This window comes from Neopsephotus bourkii, unplaced genomic scaffold (genome assembly GCF_033783945.1).
Source record: "Neopsephotus bourkii isolate Nb327-2 ecotype Australia unplaced genomic scaffold, CSIRO-AGI_Nbou_v1 NB_1292, whole genome shotgun sequence".
Classification (NCBI taxonomy): domain Eukaryota; kingdom Metazoa; phylum Chordata; class Aves; order Psittaciformes; family Psittacidae; genus Neopsephotus; species Neopsephotus bourkii.
Window position 1 is genome coordinate 1,102,030 of NW_026901776.1, and position 21,827 is coordinate 1,123,856.

The window sequence follows — 21,827 nt, forward strand, 5'->3', positions numbered from 1 at the left end:
ATCTACACAGTACTACAGAGCCTTTTGCCACTCTCCCTGAGGCACTGACAGGCTGTAGCCATAAAAGTTGAGTTCAAATCTCAGCATCACCACCTCCAGCAGACCACACTTCAGTGAGGCTGTGACGAGTACACACACTTAATCTCGTCCTTGCCCTATATTTCCACTAGCACGTAAGTCTGAAGTATGATATAACTGAATTATGCTTACTTGAAAGTTCAACAACCATTAACAATCAGTGTCCTGTGTCGGAACAGAAGGAACTGTCTGTTTAAGCGCTCTCACATACTTGTTTTGAATAAAAGTATCCTATGGGTTTCAACATACAAAAACCCCAGCAGCAGTTTTTCCCCTATAGCATTGCATCTTACAAGAGAAATAGCATCACTAGATGAAAGAGTTAGCTAAAACCCAGAACTCAACAGGAAAAGAGATTTGAGACACCACATATCACTTCCTTCTGCAGGCACGACTTTCTTTTTTACAGAAAATAAAACCCAAACATTTTTATTGACTGTACTGTAGATACCTGTACAGAGTGTAAACTTTAATATTTCACCAGATACGTGAATAATTCTGGAGAAAGAGTTATTAAGCACCTTCTTTTCAACACATTTTTGATATTTACAGTAAAACATACCTGATTAAGTGTATGAATAAAATGAATTAAAAGTTATAAAAAGTTATTAAAAATCTTTAAAATGTTTATATGCTTTGTTATTTTATGATAAATATACAATTAAAGAGGAAGTTGTCACACAGTTAAGACTCACTTGGCTCTGTTTAAAACTGTTACTGTTGTGTCTGAAGAGGGAGTGAGGAAATGGGGATGTTAGCTTACTCTCTGATCATGACATTATGAAATGTGCTCTGGCAGAAACTTCACAAGCCCCATTCTGTTCTGCTGCTGCAGGCTGGCTTGTGGATAAGCTTCCTTCCCAACACACAGTGTGGAAGCCAAACTTCACTCCCAGATTTGTACTGCTAATTTGACATAAGAATATGCATTTTGATTTTCCCTACCTGCTCCAAACTCACTGGTGATAATTACATCAACTTTGCTTTGATTTTCAGCACACTTTTTGCTGTTACTAAACACTGGCACACAAGTAGTGGATTACTGTCTTTTTTGTTTTAAGCACCGAGACACAGGTGACCTTTCTGGAAATCAGACTTTTTAACTGCCGTGGTTTCTCATGGTCTACAAAAAGGCATAGCACAATTTGCTAAAGGAGGAAGACTTCTAAGCTAGAATTTAAAGACTGCTTTCAGGCTAATAGAATCAAGCACAGAAATGTTATTTTAAAAGCTCTCAGGAAACAAATGTGACTGTGTGTTGCTAAAACTAAATGTCTCCAAATGAATCAACATCAATTCTTTGATGAACTCTCAGCAATTGAGATCTGTATCTGAAGTTTGTTTAGTGGATTTTAGGAAACTGCTCAGCAATTCACCTCAGAAGAAACATAAATCTCTTAAAATCTAACAAAAACTTCAAATACACCCACTAAGCAGTGTTGATCACCTATAAAGAATCACTTGCTGTGTGAAGGATCACATGAGCTACTGTCTCCACATTTATCTTTAAAAGCAAGTAGATAATATTACAAGGAACAAGATACAGTTGGACCCAAGCTGGGCAGCTCTGTCTTGCTCAACTGCTACAAAACAGTTATTGCCTATGTGTGTGCTTGCGTATGTGCATCATGGTTTGCTCTCAGCAGCAGGGAGCACTTATCTTTAGGGCCTGATTGTGTTGATAGGAGTGAATTGTTTACAGCACATTTCCAAAAGGCGTCTGCTGCTCTAATATATTTTAATGCTCAGTTTCTTTCTATACAATCCACTCCCACTGTGTTGTCAGGGCAGCGGCAAGAACGGCCTCCTGGGGTAGCCAAGCAGAGGTGAGTGCAGCCGCCATTATTCACTGTACAGTAGTTATGTCCTGGAAAAGAACAGAGATATAAAATGTTAAAGAAAAAAACCCACCAAAACAACAGCAAAACAGCAAAACCTCAATAAAACCAATCCACGTAATACAAAAGAAGTGCAGGTTACACGACTACACTAAGAAAACAAGCCATAACAAGATTGCAAGTGAAACAAAAGCATGTTTTAGGGAGAGGAGAGTCATCATACCCCTGTTTCAGCTTCTGATATTCACCCCAAAGAAAGATCATAGTATAAGGACAGAGCAGGAGAGGCAACATGAAAACAATGAGCTGTTCTTGAAATGCCTTTCATAAATTGGCCAAGTGGTTGCAGACATTAGAATGAAGACACAGCGAGTGAGGAAATACAAGTGCAACACATGGGGACAAAATCCAAAATACTACATGACATCATCCCTGGATAACACCACTACAAAAACTGGAAGGGTGACCCACAAAACCAAAAAAATTAAGTGGGTGGGCAGGAGCACATTAATGTGGAAGGGTAAAATGAAAGAGGCCCGTGCCAGAAGTAATGGATCTGAGGGGTAAAGCATCTGTTCCAGAAAAAACACTTGAAATGGATATATGAGAAAGAAATGATACAAAGGTTCTGAATATTATACACATAAACATTTACTCAGAGCACACAATATTGTTTTGTCTTACACTACCTACCAAAATGGAACAGCGAATTAACTAGTAAAAACAATGTAACTGATTTCTTAATTATGACATTTATATGTGCTTTTAAGCTGTGAACAAAGCTTTCAAGTAAATTTTTCACTATATATATTAAATCATTTGAAGAGAAATTATCTTAGTTGTTTTTAGTCCTAAAGTAGAAACACCACAACTTCTGTATTTCCAGCCATGCTGTAATAATGAAAAAAGTGAACTCTTCTGTGATTTCCTAAGAACAACATAACTGAACAGTGATATTTCTTCCCAAGGACAAATTGTTATTCCAAGGGTATCAACTTCCTCTCTTCCAAGTTTCACAAGAGGCTTTTCAATAAAGTATATGAAAAATTTAACATTCAACAGAACAGAAAGACCAGAGCAGCCACTCTACCACCTGCTGTGTTCTCAACATTCCCTTTGTAAAAACACTGGATCTCATTAAGGCCATCTGGAAGACCATTATATTTCTGTAGTTTAAAGTTAAAAATCATAGAATCACAGAAACCCTTCCAATGGGTTTGGAAGGGACCTTAAAGATCACCTAATTCCAACCCCCCAGCACAGACAGCAACACCTTCCACCAGATCTGGTTGCTCAAAGCCCCCTCCAACCTGGCCTTGAACACTGCCAGGATGGGTCATAATAATAAATAAGTAAATAAGGCCCTAACCATGAAAACAGCATTCAATTTAGACAATGATAAGACAGCAGCTTTTGCCATGTCAGATCCTTCTATTGATCATACACTTGTTCTTTCAAAAAGGACAGACCAGGCCCCTTCTTCCCTCTCTATTCTAGTTTCATATGGAAACCACAACTACTGCTTTTGGGGGGGGGGGGGGGGGGGATAGAAAAAAAAATTAGGTGGCTTTTAATTTCTGAGTAAACAGAAATCTAAGCACTGACCAACTCTTCATTAGTTACCTAGAACAGTTGGCAGCTAGTCAATGGGAGCTACTACTACATTCATTTATCTGCCAAGGTGCTGCACAGCTGTAAAAACTTGAGAATCATCTGGATTACCTCCTGGGCACTGAGCGAAGGCAGTAGTGATTCCATAGAGACGGGAGCGCTTCTGAGGCTGGAAGTTATCATTTTCTGTTGAAATTGTGCGATCCACTGCTACAACAGCATCCCTGCCATATGCAAACAGAACATACAAAATGAGATGAAGGGGGAAGTACAGGGGAGAATAAAACAAACAAAAAGGAAGGCTTTTGAAATTGCTTCTTTTTTTACAATTAGAAAGTGATGTCAGAGGCAAAATCCTCCAAGACATCATCTTTCCTGGATAACTCAAATGAGTTACAACCTTCGTTCTAGGCAGCTAAGAAATTTTAGACAGAGCCACCTTACTAAGTTTGAAGGAAATTCCAACACTGGACAATGTCCCTCTACAGGAATGCTTTCAATGCATTCTCTGTATTCTGCCTCTCTGATGTTTTCTATGGTAGAGCAGACTTTGCAGCTATTATATATAATGATGTATTTCAGGTGGCGTTTGATATCTGGAAGGAATACAGCTAGTCATAAACAATCTTTTCTTCCTGAAAATAAAAGGGCATTCTACTGGCAGACCTGTAACACAGTTTCCCATTTCACAAGCCTACTTTAGAATAGCATTTCCCAGCTGTTAGGTTCTACCTTGGAAATCCTTACACATATTAATAGCTCTTCCTGGTGCAATTGGTGAATTCATTTGTGTACAAGTTTGCAGATAGAGCCCACACAGCCATTTATGTCAAGGAAAACTAAATTTTTTTTTTGCTGTAATATACAGTAAACTCTAAAGTCATAATCATGATTCTAAAGTCAATAGTTTACATAATGTGGCATAAATAAAATGTCATCCAGACAGCAAAAGAAGCTTTTTTTTTCTTACTGCTGGCTGAACATTCAGATAATATAGGGCATAAGAAGCCATGAGTGACACATTTCTGCCCTCTACGACACAGCAAGAACAGCCATAAGGGAAACATGTTAGCTCCCACTCCTTTCCCAAAAATGTTCACTGTTAAAAGTATTTTCTTAGGGGACAAATCATTATGCTGAAAATGAAATCTCAGTTAACTGGCAACATCAATAGGTCAGCTTTACAAATCCACCCCACCCTGAATCATCTTTCACTGGGAAAGCAACAAAACAGGAATGGGTGAGAAGTCACATGAGAAATGCAGTATCTACTCCAGTTTCTACCAGGCAGAAGAACAGATTAAAGCAATCCATAATTTCTTTAGCAGATAACATACCTTCTCCAGTCTGTGTAGTATAAATTCTTCCCATAGCTTGTAACACTAAAAGGATACTGAATTCCTTCAACAATCTTTCGTCGACCAAGCTGATTAGGGTTCATGCATTCCAGCCTCTTGGTACCTGGGTGTAGGGAAACAAGCCTTTGAACCAGAGCAAGAGAGCTCTCATGAGGGACTAACGATATGCATAAGCATGCAAGCATGAACTGAGTAAATTCTCCTGGAAGTCCTTCAGTACTCTGCTTAGTCAAAGCACTTCCCCATGCCACATTTCTGCATGTGCCAAAAGCTGGATGGTAAAGCACTTTGGTGCTAATGCTAATCAACACACTTAGAGGAACCCAGATGGCCAGTGAAACCATGGACATCTTTCACAAGCTGAGATTCCTGCTGCAGATACCAGTATCCTCAGGCTGAAGTGGAAGCTGACTCTATTCAGGAGGGATACTTCAGCCACTAACCAGTTCTACCTCCTCTGGAAGGCATTTTTGCAAAGTTAGTTTGGTGAGAGCGTTCCCAAAATGCTTGCTGGGTTAGGCCATGAAGGCAAGACTGCAGAAAGAATACCTGATGCAAATAGGGTGTAAAAAGGTCTACCTGCAAGGCAACTATACACACTGAGAACACTGCTAGTGAATGTATATGCCTGTAGGTTTCTCTTAAGTAGTTTCAAACTAGGGGAAAAGAAAAAAGAGAAAAAAGAAAATGTGAGAATGAGAGGAAGAGAGAAAAAGAAGAGAAAAATAGCACCAGGAGATACATTTAAAGGTAGGAGAAAGTGTCTTACAGTGAAAAAGAGAGCTCGATCTTTTTAGTTTATCAAAAACTTGAAAGGTGACTTGAAGTGTAAAAGCACCTCCACAGGAAGAGATCTCTGGCAGAGTCTATAGAGTGAAAGATAGCAAGATTAAAAAAAAAAAAAAAAAAGTTTAACTGAGAATTAGAAGCACTTTGTTGTTGTTTTTGACTGGCAGGACACTGGCACACAACTCAGAACGGGTTGGTGGCAGAACCTTCATCTCTTGATCTTTAAATCTAGTGTGACTTGCTTTTTCAATATGTGATTCAGTCACTTATAAGCTGACTTTTGCCTAAGGTTACAGGTCTTGCAACAGTCCCACTATGACATTCTGTAGGCCAGATTAAATGAATCACTGTGTTTTCCTGGTCTTAAGATCACAACTTTTTTTACAAAGGCCTAAGCACTACCTAAAGACATAGTCATAAGACACACATATACAAACCTGTTGCATTTCTAGAAAGTTTTGTGATCAGAATTGAAATCTTTCAGCTTTCACACAGTCTGATGTAAATACTACAGCGGTAGTAACAATGAATAAATTGAGAGAATATTAAAGCCAAAAAGAAAGACATGAAGTCTGAGATGCAGCCCAAAGAGCTATTAATTGGCTGTGGATAATTCAGGATTGGATATACTTATTCTATTACTATTGTGAAGAAAGACTTTAGCAGCTCTTCACCTGCATCAACCCAGCACAGCATTAAGGAATAAGGATCAAATGTCAGCCCATTTGGTAACCCAAGATCATCTTTAACAAGAATTCTTCTGTTTGTGCCATCCATGTATGAGGTTTCAATTTTAGGAGCTTCTCTGTTCCAGTCAGTCCAGTACAAGTTTCTTAAGAGGAAAAAAAAAGGTAAGAATTAAGACAGTGACTGATCTCAGAATATTGTTGTAATTAAGAAAAATGCTAAGGACATAAAAGTAATGTCCACACCGTAAATAATTTAAATAAATAAGGATGACGTACAGAAAGAAGGGTTGTCATGATGGAAATGAAAATATTAATATTTAAATCTAGTATTTTAAACCAGTAACCTTGAAAAAGAAAAAAATATTCTTTTAGGTAAGGGCAACACTTGTCATCCTGCAAACAATGTACCTAAAGTGAGGTTACAAATAAGTATTTGACAAACCTCTCAACAAAATATCACAGTATTACCTAGCACGTATTTTACAAGTTTTACTTCCAGTGTACCACTCAGACAGAGGACACACATCCCATTTCTGTTTGTTAGTTGCTTTAGGAAAAGCTAGTGCTATTATTGTCTACAGACAGCCTAAAAACATATGCCATTGTTAAACAAACAAATAAAGATCAAACTTTGCACACGTCTCTTGACAACATATCCATACCCTCTCATAGGATCCACAACAATTGCTCTGGGGTTCACCAGGCCAGTGTCAAAAAGGATGCGACGCTGGCGCCCATCCAGCCTGGCCACTTCTATTCTATCCAGTTGAGAGTCAGTCCAGAAGATGTTGCGACCCAGATGATCTACAGCTATCCCTTCAGGGCTTCCCAAGTCTGCAGGAAAACAGATTAAAACATGCCTATTTATTCCTAATACACAATGTCAGTCTCATAAGCGTAACTGTTAACTAGAGATAGATTTTCTTCTGCTTTCTGGCTGTGGTCCAACAAAAGTTACTTCATGTCAGATGGAAGACAAATATGCAATTTGCCTTATGAAGTTTAAATGCACAAAATTTTCATAAATACATAGTATAACAGATTCTATGAGGAAGCGACTCATCATGCAAGTGAGCTTTCCTTGGGGGGTGGGCACAGAAAAAAATGATAGTAGAGAAATAGAGATTATCAGAATCTTTTTCTAGCCTCCTTAACAGGCCAAGATCCATAACGAATTTTATAATCCTTAATGTTTCCTGTTCTTTGGTACTGTCATATGTGGTCTCTGAAAACCAGATTTATGCTAAATTTAGCCAATGCAATCCTTCAAGATAATCAAGCTCCAAAGCACTAGATATAATGGTATTAGTATTTAGCTCCAGTTCTTTGTTTTTGCAGAGCAATTCTTTCTGGAACATATTTTAGTACTGTATGTGCACAGTTTTTCTTGGGCAGTTAGTTGTTCCAAAAGCAACAGGAAATAGCAGATAATGACATTACTAATGTTAAAGCAGTAAGTTCTAGCACAGATGAAGGATGAAGAATAAATATGTAGCTGGAAGGTTTAATTCAGCCACTATGAAAAACAAGATTCATACATCCACTGAAAAAAAGCAGGCAGGCTGTGTGGGTTATAGTGAAGTCAAAGAAAGGTACAAAGCAAATTCAGTCTGATTTCTGTTCCAAAAGAAAGAGCATGGTACATAATCACTCCCAAAAGAAGATGAAGTGACACTTCATACCAGCCAGCTGTTGAAAAGAGCCACCTTTCAAATGCAGATCCACACATCATGTAACTATCCAAGAATGACACAACGTGATACCATAGCATGCCGCTGATTTTCAAGTTTATTTACTGACAGTCATTAGACAAACAGTATGCGACACAGCCTTTGTGGAGAAAAGGCATATGGTCCAGAACACTGGGGAGAGCTGGCTAAAACTTGCTACTGTGACTTTGCTATGAATAATAGCTGCACAATAGCTTCAAAATCAACAGAGAGAACCTCTGTCCTCTCGCACAGGTAGATTACACTTACCATACTTAACCTGGACACACGACATTTTGGATGTATATTCATTGCTGAAGAGGCAGAAAAGAACAAATAAGATGTACTTCACTGCTTCTGACTCACAACTCATACAGAGTGGGTGCCCAAGAAAGTGAATCAGTTTATATCTCTTGTCCTCCAAAGGGCACTTGGCGTCCTTTAACTTAGTTACACTGACTTGACACTATTACCTGTACTTCTCCAACTGTCCCTGTGGAGCGAAACTTGTCATTGCAAGAAACCACCCTCACCATATATTTCAGCTCCTCAAATGTTCCTACTTTTTTCTTGCTCGTGGCAGTGGCCTCCTTTTTTAAGGTGCCATTGGTGATAATCCCCAGTCTCTGAGATCACTGACTTGTGGCAGTGGAGCTCCCAGTCTCTTTTAGGAACGGAAGAAAGTAGCAGGCAAAAGATCTTCTGCCACTGATTTTCAGGAGCCCCTGTTCCCTGACTGGTTTCTTTGCTTCGTTTTTCTTGTGTCAGCTATATGCCAGGAGATTTAAAGAAGTCTAATGTAAATATCTTTGTCCAGTTGACAATGAGACAGAAAAAACCATCCCCCACAGAGGGATAAATGAATACACAGGCTTCATCATCAGCAGGATTTCCTGAGGCATAAATATATTCCTGCTATACTGTCATCAGGCCTGATAGTCACAGGCTGTGTCCCTGGGGACATGCTTGTATAGTCATGTATGGCTGATAAGACTTAAGCTACTGGTACAAAGAGGAAAGCTCTCCTTCCCAACCTGCCTCCACAGCTGCAAAGCTCAGAAAGCCTCCACAGGCTATACAGCTGCAGCGATGGATGAGAACTGGATGGGGCTCCACAATAAAACATGTTTCTGCAAAGTAACACAACTTGGATCACAAGAGTTTTCACAAATAAAAAAAACCAGTGCATTCCACAAAAATACATGAGAACTGAATAAAGCAGCTGCAGCTCACAGGAGGAGAAGGCAAAGATCAAAACAAGTGATTCTCATGAGTTTTCTAAGAGGGAGGCATTCTCTTATTTCCTGAAATTTTAAAGTTTCAGTTTTGGGCAGCATTGAAGACATCCATTCAAATACTGAATATTCAACCTTCTTTTGATCTGACTCCTTACTGAAGAGCCCGTTGACATACAGAAAGTAAAGTGCAACAGCGTTCAACGTCTCTTCAGGAATGGCATTCACTTTGTATGCAGACAACAGAACAGAAATCATGAGATGTCTATGCATATACAATGCTATTTGTAGCAGATAAAACCTGTGACATTTCCATGTGGCATTGAATTATCTAAACCAACCAAATTTAGTTGAAAGCGTTCACAAATACTCTATTCTATATTTTATACATTGCAAGATTTTTAATGTGTGCTCACACTCATTAGACTAATTCACATCCACATCCAATTTTTAGCAATAGCAATATCCTTCCTTCCCTTCTTAAAGTGCAGAATCTGAGAAGGTAATAGTGGAAATCAGAAATCCTTTACCCACAGAAACTGAGAATTTGTGAATGTTCAGGCACAGGCTTACACTACAGGTTAGAGTCCCTTTCAGATTACATATGTTGGGATGAAAAAGACATCTTTCAAATATCTCAAGCTGGACAGAAATACAAAGCTCTGTAATTACTGGAATGGTTAAGGATGGTCTTAAGCTCTCCATTCGCAGGACAATGGTAGGATCCAAGATACTTCCCTTTTCCACTGCCCCTAAGAGCCTGAATGGAGTCCCAGCAAGCTGGCTATTTTGAAGTAGAAACTCCAGGCGGAGATACTCGACCCATCCAAAGAAAATTAAAGTAAGTTTGTTGTAGAGTTTTAAAACTGGTTGATCATTTTTTCTAAAATAATTTCCTCAGTTTTTGTGACAAAGGATCTGCAAAGGATCTTCCTTAGGGGAAGGAGTGTAAGAAGAGGACATAATCCATAAAAGCACTAACTTCACAATACCCTCTAGTCCAATTCCCAAATCCTTGAGCAACTCCAAGGGCAAAAACTGAACAACGTGGCTTTACTCACTTTTATTATACAGCTTGACTGGGAGGCATGGAAAGTCACAGCTGAAACAGTTTCTAACCACCTTTACAACTGTTTGACCCCAAGCCCAGGAACAGTGATCAGGGGCTCTTCAGTCTGTGCTCACCAGCCATTTTTCAGCAGAGCAGGCAGCTGACAGGCAGAGAACAGGAGAGAAACTGACAACCAAATCTCAGCTAGCCAGCATCTGCCTTGCTTGCCAGACAAAAAAAGTAAGTGACACCCACAGATGCTTTTCCACAGAACATACAAATGCAACTCTACTCAGCCTGAGTTTTGATTGCATTTAATACCCATTCAACAGCAAACTGACAATCCATCATCCCCTTTTCAGATCATAAGTACACTGAACAATGATGGGTCTACTCCAGTACATGACTTAGGTTTTAATGATAACCTTCCTTCTTCACATACTTACATCTTGTAGCCATTGCATGTAAGCAAGAATAACGTCTGTCTACAGTAGTATGAGTTTAGCCTACCTATGCATTCCATTCTTCATGGCCAGAAGCATGGAATCTTTCCAGCATGGTTGACAAGACATGACTACAAAAGAGGTAGGCTACACAAAGGCTGCCAGGCTGAGCGCCAGATAGCACAGCCACTCCTCAATGCGGGAAAGTGAGGCCTTGGGTTGCTTTAAAAATCCAGGATGTCATGACTTGGGGGTTTGCCCTGAGAGTACTAGCTGTGCTGCCCTACTTTAGTGGCAGCCCTTAAGATCCCACCACATGTAGAGAGAAGTAAAAGCCTCAAAAGCGTAACTCAAAATTCCTCCCTAGAAAGGGCAAAGCATCTAAAGGAGGACAAGTTTGGGTTTTAGCTTATTTGTTTGTTTTTTTTTGTTGTGGGTTTTATTTTTTTAACTTTCCTAAATGCAGCAAGAACATAAGCAGTACTTAAGACTGTAATTAGGTACCAATACCCTCTAACCATTCCTGTGAGGAGCTGAGGCACTGTCCAAGGCCCAGACTATGAGGCTCTGAACCCTGCACAGAGTAGTGCCTTGAGATATGCTTTAAAATCACCAGAGCAGCTCGATTCATCTTTCAAAACTCTCAACCTTTCTTAAAAACATTACCAGTGATGTTCATAAGGTACTCAGTGGTTTGACAGATACAGTATTTTGTGACTGCAGATAAGGACAGAAACATCTCACTGACATGCTGCTCCACTTCCAGCCTTAAAGTTAGTTTAGTTAAAGAGAGCCGTCTTCTTGCCTGTCTTAGCAGTAGAAAGGCAGTGAAGGGCTATTGCACAGGGAGCAGATCTTTTTTCAGTTTATGTTATCCAGGCTTTTTGGCTATTGTTTATCCAAATAACACCAACATGTAATGCTATATCTCAGGCAACAGCTGGGAAGTACCTGTTACTAAATTAATGTCTAATGCCATTCTTAGGGAGTAGCAAGAGGAAGAGTTTTGTGCTGTTACCTGTTTTGATGATGGTTGTTGGCTCCCCACCATTCAGGCTAGCCCTGCTGATTGAAGGGCCACTGATGTCTGTCCAATAAACCATCTTGTCTGTGCAATCATAAGCAACTCCAATAACAACTTTGTCCTGTTGGTCAACAAACAAGTTACATCACCTTATGCTAAATAACAATTGTTTGCCAGCAGCACTAGCTTACGGATCTAAGCCTCAAGCCTGAAAAAAACCCCCAAATTCTTGAGAAAAGGTGGGAGATGGGGAGGACAGGCAGGGAAAAAGATTGGGTGACAGTCACTGTACTTTCTGTTACAAGTCCCTTTTAACTAGCAGACACCATTTACAATTATTTAATTTCAAAGAAACATTGTAGGTATCACTACTGAACAGCTGGTCTGACTTCTACAACTTCACCTGCATATCAATTCAAGGAAAGTTCATGTTGGTATTTTACTGTTATTCCTCATGTATTTATTTCCTCTTATTCTGTCCCTTCAACAAGGAATAAGGAATTTTATCAAATCTGACTTGTGTTCTGGATATTCATCATTTATCATGCATTATGGCTACATTTCAGTAGTGCTACACACATAGCATCATTTGGCTCAAAAAAGTTCTAGCAAAGTTAGTTACAAAAACAAAAAATACCTTAAATACTCCATAAATCTTTCTGCTGAAAAGAATACGCCCAGGGACAAGGAACATATAAGTATGTATGTATCTGCAATTTTCCAGGCAGAAGAAGATAGAGTTTGAGTTTAGAGTTGAAACTCTTTCTTCCAGGCAAGTGACTTTCAGCGTAAAACAATAATTTCACATGGATTCTCAGGTCTGTCACCTTTGCTGCTTTTGTTACTTGCAACTTCTTAGAAAGATGGTCAAAAAACATTAAAAAAGATGCTCTTACTCAGTGAATATTAATGCTGTAGGTTACAAAATCTAAACACTTCTATGCTGCAAAACACTGTCACTTTGCAAATACACAATGCTGAGATAACACAGAGACAACACTGTTAGAGATGGAGAGTTTCATTTTAATTGAAAGTTCTAAGGAAGATTTAGTTGCACCTTATCACTTGGAACCCCTTTCCTGAAGATACTTCAGCTAGATCAAGCAAATAATTAGACTATCTGATAAGGATTCAGAATCATGCCTCTGTGATGTGCCTAACCCACCCATTTTGCACACTATTTTACTTCATTTTTGTATTACTGCAACAGCACTTTAGTCAAGAGACAAAAGCTTGATTTTACCTTTACATCACAGCACAGTTTGTGATACTATTTACTGAACTAAATCTGTGTAATTTATTCAGTATTTGGACTACTAAATATTCACAAGAAATGTCAAAAGCAGCCAGCATACTACCTGGTATTGCTATCTATTAGAAATACAGTACCACTGGAACAAAAACAAAAATCCCAGGCTTTGGGCAAAACAAATTAACGTGATGAAATTGGAAGCAAGAAGAGTTGGCTTGTGTCATGGGTGACGGGAAAGATAGGTTCTCAGAAGAAGGGATTCATTCTCAAGGAAAAGGATTCTTAGGACAGTAGTTAAGTAGTGTGGGAAAAAGATTTGCCACCCACTGGGCCTGCACGTGGAGAAGAAAGCAAGAAACAAACAATAATAATCTATATATATCTGCAGCCAAGAAATGCAGAGAACTGACTGAAAACCAGGAAGAGATCAAGACTTAGGAAGAAAGCTGGAACAACTGAGAAAGAAAAATAGGGCCTCTCCATATACTGGTCTTGTAAGTCTCCTAGACTTTGATGCCAGAGTCAGAAAGCAAATTGAAGTGAGTTTATGTAATGAACTGTTGGAAGCAGGCGAGTCACAAGTATTAGAGTTTTGTCTTATGAGCTATTCTTTAAAGGCAAAGCATTTTTTCTATAGCTCAGTTTCAGGCTTTTGACTATTCAGGTCAGGAATTTTCAATGGCAAAGTGATGGGATGCTGAAATTTTAATCAAAGGTAAAAATTGAGTTTGGAATTTAAATTATCAAGTTATATAGATAAAACCCTCATCTTTGTCACACATCTTCTTAAAATACATAGATTTAGTATAGTAGGTTACTTACTGGAATATGCAGGAGTGCTTTTGCACCATTTTTCTTCATATTGTTCCCCTCTAGTGGAACATGTTCGATTTTACCACTTTGGGCAAAAAGCAAGTGTGTTCCTGGTGGCAGAGGTACTGTATCTGGTCGAACAGAGGGCCCAATAACAACAGGAGGAGCAGCTGTGCTCAGACCTTGTTAATAGAGAAGGAAACGGGGATAAAATTAGCTTGTACAGCATAACAAACTTTGTTATTTGCAGAGACACAATTACAGTCAGACTTCATAGAAGGAAACAGTCCTATAAACAGACACTAATAGCTATAATTAGATGCAGAAAGCTTCTGATTTTTTTCCCCTTGGCTGACAGAGAAGGACCAGTTGACATAATAGGTCTTTTCATGTTCAGCTCTGTAGTTGCACTTTCCTTCAACTCTTTAGAAGGACCTATCTTATTTCACAGAAGGATGCATTTCACAGCTGAATTCAGGAAGATGTAGGAAAGAGCATTCTTAATATCCTGAGGCAAGTCTGTTACCACGCATTCAGATTTGCCACATATCCCAGACGGCAGAAACTACAGGACCCCTCACAGTTTCAAGGCAGAAAAGAAGTTAGAAAACCAAATTTTTATCCAGAGGCTCACCACAGTGGTTCAGGTGCCCTGGCTGAAGGAAAAGCACATGCTGGAGTTACTGAATGGCTGCAGCATGAGCCATATTATCACTGGGACAGCAAAGATCTGCATTGCCCCAAGCCAGTGCTATATTTCTCAGGGGCATGACTAAGACCAACATTTGGGGGACAGTGCACCTGGGTCAAAAGACACCTACAAGGAACAAGTGCTTCAGCCACTTACATGGTGGTCGAACTCCTGGGCCACTTCTGGTGCCATCAATCTCATTTCCATCCCTATCCACACACCAACAATAGCCACTGCCAGAATGGCACTGGGTAGGCAGGTAATTCCCATGCTCATCGCACTGAGGAATGAAGTGACGAACTCCCATCTCCCTCTGGAAGAACGCACCTCCACTTCCAAGAGCTGCTTCTCGCTCGTGTTGGCATTTGGTCTTTTCTACTTCTGTGAGGAAGGAAAAAAATGAAAAAGAAAAAGACCAGTGACTATTTCCATTATAACTATGTTCCATAAACAGTTAATGTATACTGACCAATTATGATGCAAGTGTTCTTACTGCTGGAGGAGCATGGCAGTGTTACAAACCTTGAAGGCATATGCCTTCAGTGCACCATCAGGAAGTCTGCCCTCTGTAAATATGTCTCATTTGCCCTAAACTTACGTCACTTTATTTTTTGCTGTCTAGTTCAAAACAGAACAAACAGCCCCCCTGTAGCTTCCGACACTGAAGGGTCATAAACAGAAGCTGGAAAACCCAGTCTTTCTCCCTGAGGCACATTAGCAAGAACATTCTGTCCGGCTTGTGAACCCTACATCTACTCACTTGACAATTATCCATGGGCCTTAAAATGTAACTGATCAGCCAGGCCATGCAGTGGATAAAGGATTTTTTGTAATATTAAAAGTCAAGTTTCCCTTCAGAGCCACGAGAGAAAACCACAACATGAGACAGATGCTGAGTCCTCTACAGAACCTAAGAAGTGAAACACCTGATTGCTTTGATGTATATTAGATTATTTAGAGCTCGGTTATCAAGTTTGAGCACTCATTTGATACTTTTGGACTTAAGAAGGAACTGCAAGGACAGATTACCCGTAAGAGCATAACTAAGGCTACGTAGACAAAAGGAATACTACTGTGTATGCAGAGAAACATATGCAAACCAGCTACACCACATGCATATGTATTGTTGTAGAGATTACAGAGGAAAGACTAACTTCCCAGATTATCAGGAGATTCAGGGATTGGTTTCAATTTTACAAAACAGCGTGGACTAAAAGACACATCTTATTGTATTATCTGTTATGTGATAGGGAATGTCATCTAGATCAATATACCCTTCTAGATACAAAACAACATAATGAAATTAAAAGAATACAATAAAAAAGAACATCTTTCCTTCCCTGACAAAGAAACCTGGCTTAGTTTTACCTTACACTTGAGACCTTGAAGAGTTCTGTGCACTGGGAGACAAAGAGCTCTAGTTATTTTCTTTTTCTTGTCAATGATTTCTGCAGACAGTTAGAAATACTTACCACAAACTGCCTGCTTGTCGGAGGAGCGACCCGAATCAAGAAGAAAATCTCAATATGAGTTATGCTTTTTGTTCGATTTATTGCACAAGCTCACCTAATTTATACTATTGGTGATAGTTTACGTGACAGCTGTACATCTTTCATTGGCTACATAAACCTGTCCACGTGCCTGTCTATACGTTGCTATTGGCTAAGCTGTTTTACACACATATCTCTGCAACAGCAGGGTGCATGCCTTGCGATAAGAGGTGCATTCCTTGTGGCCAGCAAGCTCCTGTTTCAACGTTCTGCTTACATTTCTTCGACTCCAGGCCTCCTCGGCTCAGCTGAGTCAGAGAGAGTTCAAGGCTGTCTCACTCAGCTCTAATCCTGGGTTGTGCAGGCCCTCATGAGAATCAGAATTTATGTTACCTAACCACTGCTCCACACCTGCTGAAGAGGCTTTAACATTACACTTCCATTTATTCCTTCCTTGTTTTTACATTTCCTGGCGGACAGCATTAGCTATGTGTGGTTCAGACTAGACCCAGCCCAGCTGAGCAAAGATAATCCCCCACACCCACAGACTGTTGTTGTGTAAAGCACACAAATAATAAAAAACTATCCTTCTATTTTGTATTGAACAAGTTATGCAAGCAAAAGCTTTGGACAAGTTTCATGCACCTGGACACAATTAGTGAAATATAAATGTCTGGAGAACAGCTCACTCTAAACAACTGAAATATTTGGCACCAGCTTTAATGTGGGTGGTGGAGAGCATTGAATCAACCAACAAAGCCAGAGGCTAAAGGAAAGCCTCTTTCTCAAATTTTCTTTTCATGTATCCAATGCACTATGCATATACAGGTAAAAAATGTTGATTTTAGCAATCAGATAATTTTGTGATAGGTTTTGGTTTGGTTTTTCTGTTTTTTTTTTTTGTTGTTGTTGTGGGTTTGTTGGTTTTTTTTTTAAGCTCTAATTATATGTGTTTCTCACAAGAAAAAACAGGAGGAATATAGAATATTGGTAGACTGACCCACCCTATGTTTATTTATTGCAGAACAAACTCTTGACTGTATTCATGTCATCTTTGAAAGACACTATTAGCTCCACCTCAGTGGGATATAAAAACAAATGTAAAAGCTGGTTGGTTTTCCTTCCCATATGAAACTCCTAGAATTAGGGAATACTCAACAGCTTATGTATTTTTTAATCCACAGACTAAATCAACTTTACGAAAATGAGTTAGCAAATACGAATTACACAAAGGAGTGTGTATAGACCCAGACAGGACCCAGGTATAATACATAAAATATATTAGTATTATTGGTAGCTTGAAATACCAGTGTACATTCCAATTTCAAGACAATATTCCCATTTATATCTGCAGATTTTATACAGGAATACTGATAGAATTTTTGAAGAGTACTGATCTTATTATGAACAAGACTAAGCTCACAAATGGCCTGCTTGTGCAATTAGCTCCACTGAAGTCAAGAGACTAGTCAAGCAAAATGATTTTCAAAATTAGTATTCAGCTTCTAGAAGGCAGAAAATATGATTTGTTCTTTCTAAAAAAATCTCATCAACACTGATTTTTCAGTTGCATAAAGAGATGCCAAATACCCTATTTCCACTCACTTTTATGGATAGCTTCTGTGTTTTCCTGCTTCTGTGCTCCTGAAAGCATCTTATATTTGCTATAGCTTTTTAACAGTATCAAGTGTGATAAGTAATCCATGTTAAAGAAATATTCTGGAAAGGAACATGGTAGTACTGGCTTTATTTATCTGTGTCAACTCCATCATTTTAACCTGCCTTTCAACATTAAACTCCTTTCAAGTAACATGAATTTAGCCAATATTAAAATTTATAAATCAAAACAACCCCTAAACTAGTTATAATAGTCTAAACCATTGGAATTCACCCTGTATTTTTTTTTTCTCTCCCCTAATCTCTAAATCATGAGCAGAATTACTGTGCTTACAGTTTAGGGACACCCAAGGAAAAGCAAGCCGAATCCCAGTCCAGTGTTGTAGCCTATGCAGCAATAAAGGCACAATAATCTGAGATACCAATGACAGCTGGTTGGGATAAATAGCCGGCTTATACAGTTAATACATTTTATTCGGTGTGCTTAAGAGAAGATGGTTCAATTCTATAAGTTTTAAATTCCATTGATTAACTGTCTGAGATGAGGCTAGCTATGACAGAGTTGGAAAGATGAGATTGACACAGTAAATAAAGCACATTCCCTGCCTTGATGAGCTAACAGCACGAGTTAAAATATCTAACGAGAACTGACACATATTTAGGTTGTTCGAGGGCAAGGCTACTTTGTAAGCCATCTTTCCAGACACAACCTTCTTAGTTAGTAACTTTCCTTTCCTTTGGTACAGTAGCCTAAACGAGGTTTCTTGATGCTCTTCCTTTAATATTAATACAGTAATATTTCATCCAGTCAAGACTTCAAAGATACAGAACAATATTAGGACAGTTCTCTGATCCCTTGATTGGCATGAAAAAAAACCAGACACTTCCATCAACTGCAGCAGGTAGAGCTAAGAGCAAATACCTACTGGGCTTAGCGGTGATGTTAGATCTGCTACTTTACCTGATTATAACAAATGGAAACCAAGTCATCCCTATTTCAAGACTCCTTACCTATGGGTTACCAGCCCTGATTTTCGGAGGTTATTACCAGTCTTGAAGCCCACACTGGAAAGTCAAGCCAAATTATCATGTCAGTAATAAGAAAAAAGGTATACACTAGGGCTATTTCATACTGCCAGAGATGAAACAAACAGTAACAGCAAGACCTGGGTTATCTTCAGTAATGCAGTAAGGTAGTGTTGGCAACAGCCTTTTACAAGAAGCAGTACCAAGTTTCAGTATTTTTCCAGTGTCTGTGTTTCAACATTACTGATTAGAGGTTGTTAAAAAAGTGAGTAAAAATCCATTCTCACTTTCTTTCAATGCAGTTGATGCTTTCCTGATGAGGGTAACACGCTCATCCAACAGCTTGTGTTTCCCTATGGCACTCTACCTACGCCCACAGGACAGTATCATTTTCAAGACAAAGCACCATGGTGTGGGCTACCTTAATTTGATACACAATTAAAAACTGACAAATCAGCTGAGACAGTGGACAGATGTCATGAAGTAGTGATATTACTAGTAAGTTTCCATATTACCTTAGCCTTGGTTTTAAATTTCCTTATCAAGAAATTTGATACCCTCATCAGGGTTGCGTAATTTCTGGAAGACAAATAGGCCATAAACATTACAGCAGGACCTCATCACTAGGTAAATTGAGCTTATGAAAATCAACCAGTAGATTCACACAGCCAAATGGAAAGTTACACTTCTTAGAATAGCTGTGTTGTCCATCCTCTAAAGATAGACCCCTCTTGGAAACCACAACCAAAAAGAGCTATCAGCAGATAAGTGCAAGCAGATAAGCTGTCAACACCCAGCTCAGTGCTATAGGCATTGTGAGGGGTATAAATAAGAACACAGCATAGACACAGGGAATAACACACAGGTATAGAAAAGCAATGTGGGATTCAGGAGATGATTCTCTGGTACCCACAGTTCAAAAAGACAGTGAAAAACTGAACCAGTGTACAGAAAAGAGCTCTTCAGAGAGAAACTATAGCATGGAATAGGGATTAAAGGCTTGATGAAGAATTTATGTTCCATGGACACCACAGTACACACAAGTCAGATTAGAGATGTAGAACGGTTCATCCACTTGCTTCATAAGCTACTAGTAGCAATCTGGAATTTGAAAGTCATGGAAATATATCTTGAAACTTGAAAAAAATGAAATGGAAATAGCATGGATATTCAAAGCGAGCCAGATGAAAAGCAAACATGTACGCACTTCTCAGGTAAGGAAAGAAATAAACAGAACTGGGGAAAAAAACCCGCAACCTAAAGCCCTGTAGAAGTATTCAAAATCTTAAAGGAAAGCTCTTGCAGCAGCACTGCAGAAAATGATTTATGGACTTTTCCAAAAACAAGGGAGGCTAGGAAACAGGATGAGGAACAGAGATATATGGGACATCTTCCATTTCACAGGGGATTTTAGTATGAAACCCTGAACCAAATTAAATTAAATTCTGCAATGGCATCTAGAAATTTTTAAAGATCTGATATAGATACTCAAACAGGTTTTCATTCATTCACAGGCTAAAGACAGAAGCCATTTAAAACAGTGTCTGGAATCAGTATGTAATCAGAGAGTACTTTTTAATTTCCTGTGTGGATTACTTTATTCCCCCCATATCACAATGAGTTATATTGGATGTATTTAATTGCTGTTCTCAGACTTTGTCTCCCCCTGCAACCAAAAAAAAAAGAAAAAAGAAGATAGAGTGTAAAACTCAAAAATCAACAGACTTGCTCTAGTCCCTTCATTTTTCCTTTGTAATCTTCCACTTACAGCGTTGCCTTGGTAAGTGCATTTCTCATGTGAAGTGAATTGTATACAGCAGACCAGCAAATGCCACCTAACAATCAGACCCCTAGTTCCAAGAATCTAGGTTTGTTTCTGTTTACTAAACAGTGTCTGGGGTCTGCAGGGGTAGGAACACTCAGACATCTGGTTTTTTGAAATGGAAAAACGAAGCGTGAGGAAATAATGAAGTACAGACTTTCTTAATAGCTGTGAGCAGTGGGACATTCCAGCGTCATTAACTCTTTCCTTAACTTACTGACTCACTGCTACAGACTTGTGCATGATTCAAATCCATTTTACTTGTTAATCTATTTGTTTCAAGAGTTACTGTTCAGCAGCGGTATGATTCAATAGTAGGTTTCATATAACAGTAAAGACACCAAATAAGCAAGGAATTGTATGCATGGATTGAAAAAGGGTACTGCAAAAAGTACTGAGTATTTAAATGAATGAAACTTTCCGTGCCATTAACAACCAGGAAAGACTTAAATTACTTGACTGAGGCTAATTAGATCAAAGCTTTAGTGGCTATAAAGGGGAAGAAAGGGTCTCTAATTACAGCTGAATACAGTACAGCCTCATCTAGAGTCTCCATTCTGAATCAACTGACTTTGCAAATTGGGTGCTAAAGTAAACTAAGATGCTTTTTGCTAAGCTTCAGAAAGTGTATTTTGATTCTATCTCCTGGCAATGATTAACTGCTGGATATATCCATTTAAGAAGTACTAACACTTTAGCAACATATGACATCCCAAGGGCAGCTATTGTTCTATTGACTCTCTAAGAAGGGAGCAGTAGCTAAGTTTGTTGCAAACACTGACATTGCTGCATACTAGCAGAGCAATACAGCTACTCTCAACTTCAGTCAGGATTCAGCAAAAGTATGACTTTTTAATCTACACAGTTTTTTTTTCCTGCTCAGTGCCTTTCATGGGGAAAACCAAATTATACAAGTGATTCTAAAGCATGTCTTCTACTAGTAGTACAAGAGTGCTAAAACCAGAAAGTAATTAGGGAGGCATATATGAGCACTAATAAAACCTGGCAAATCCCACCCACTAAAACAGTAGATACAACAGAACTTTCCAAAATATTTTATTACTACCATTAAAGCTGTGCCATGAAAAAAAAAGACACCAAAAAAAAAACCCCAAACCAACAAAAAACTAAACAAACAAAAACCAACCAAACAAAAAAACCCCACAAAACAAACCCAAAACATTCAATATACAATTGCTTTGTTTGTAGAATGTAAAAAAGCATACAGGATAAGGACAAAAAAATAACACAAAGCTACTACAAAATAGTACACTGTGCTTAGCAGTTTCAT

The 21,827-nt window shown here is 38.8% G+C and overlaps 1 protein-coding gene across 1 annotated transcript in view; it reads right to left on the reverse strand.

Annotated features, from left to right (window-relative positions):
* Positions 1-473: 473 nt before the first annotated feature.
* NID1 (nidogen 1) overlaps positions 474-21,827 on the reverse strand; it is a 46,175-nt gene continuing 24,821 nt past the window's right edge. The window contains exons 13-20 of the mRNA XM_061365703.1: positions 14,738-14,962; positions 13,900-14,072; positions 11,820-11,946; positions 7,026-7,197; positions 6,349-6,506; positions 4,865-4,988; positions 3,639-3,751; positions 474-1,945 (exon numbers count right to left, since the gene is read on the reverse strand). Coding sequence (XP_061221687.1) covers positions 1,824-1,945; positions 3,639-3,751; positions 4,865-4,988; positions 6,349-6,506; positions 7,026-7,197; positions 11,820-11,946; positions 13,900-14,072; positions 14,738-14,962 — 1,214 coding nt within the window. The 3' untranslated portion in view covers positions 474-1,823. The remainder of the gene's footprint in view (positions 1,946-3,638; positions 3,752-4,864; positions 4,989-6,348; positions 6,507-7,025; positions 7,198-11,819; positions 11,947-13,899; positions 14,073-14,737; positions 14,963-21,827) is intronic.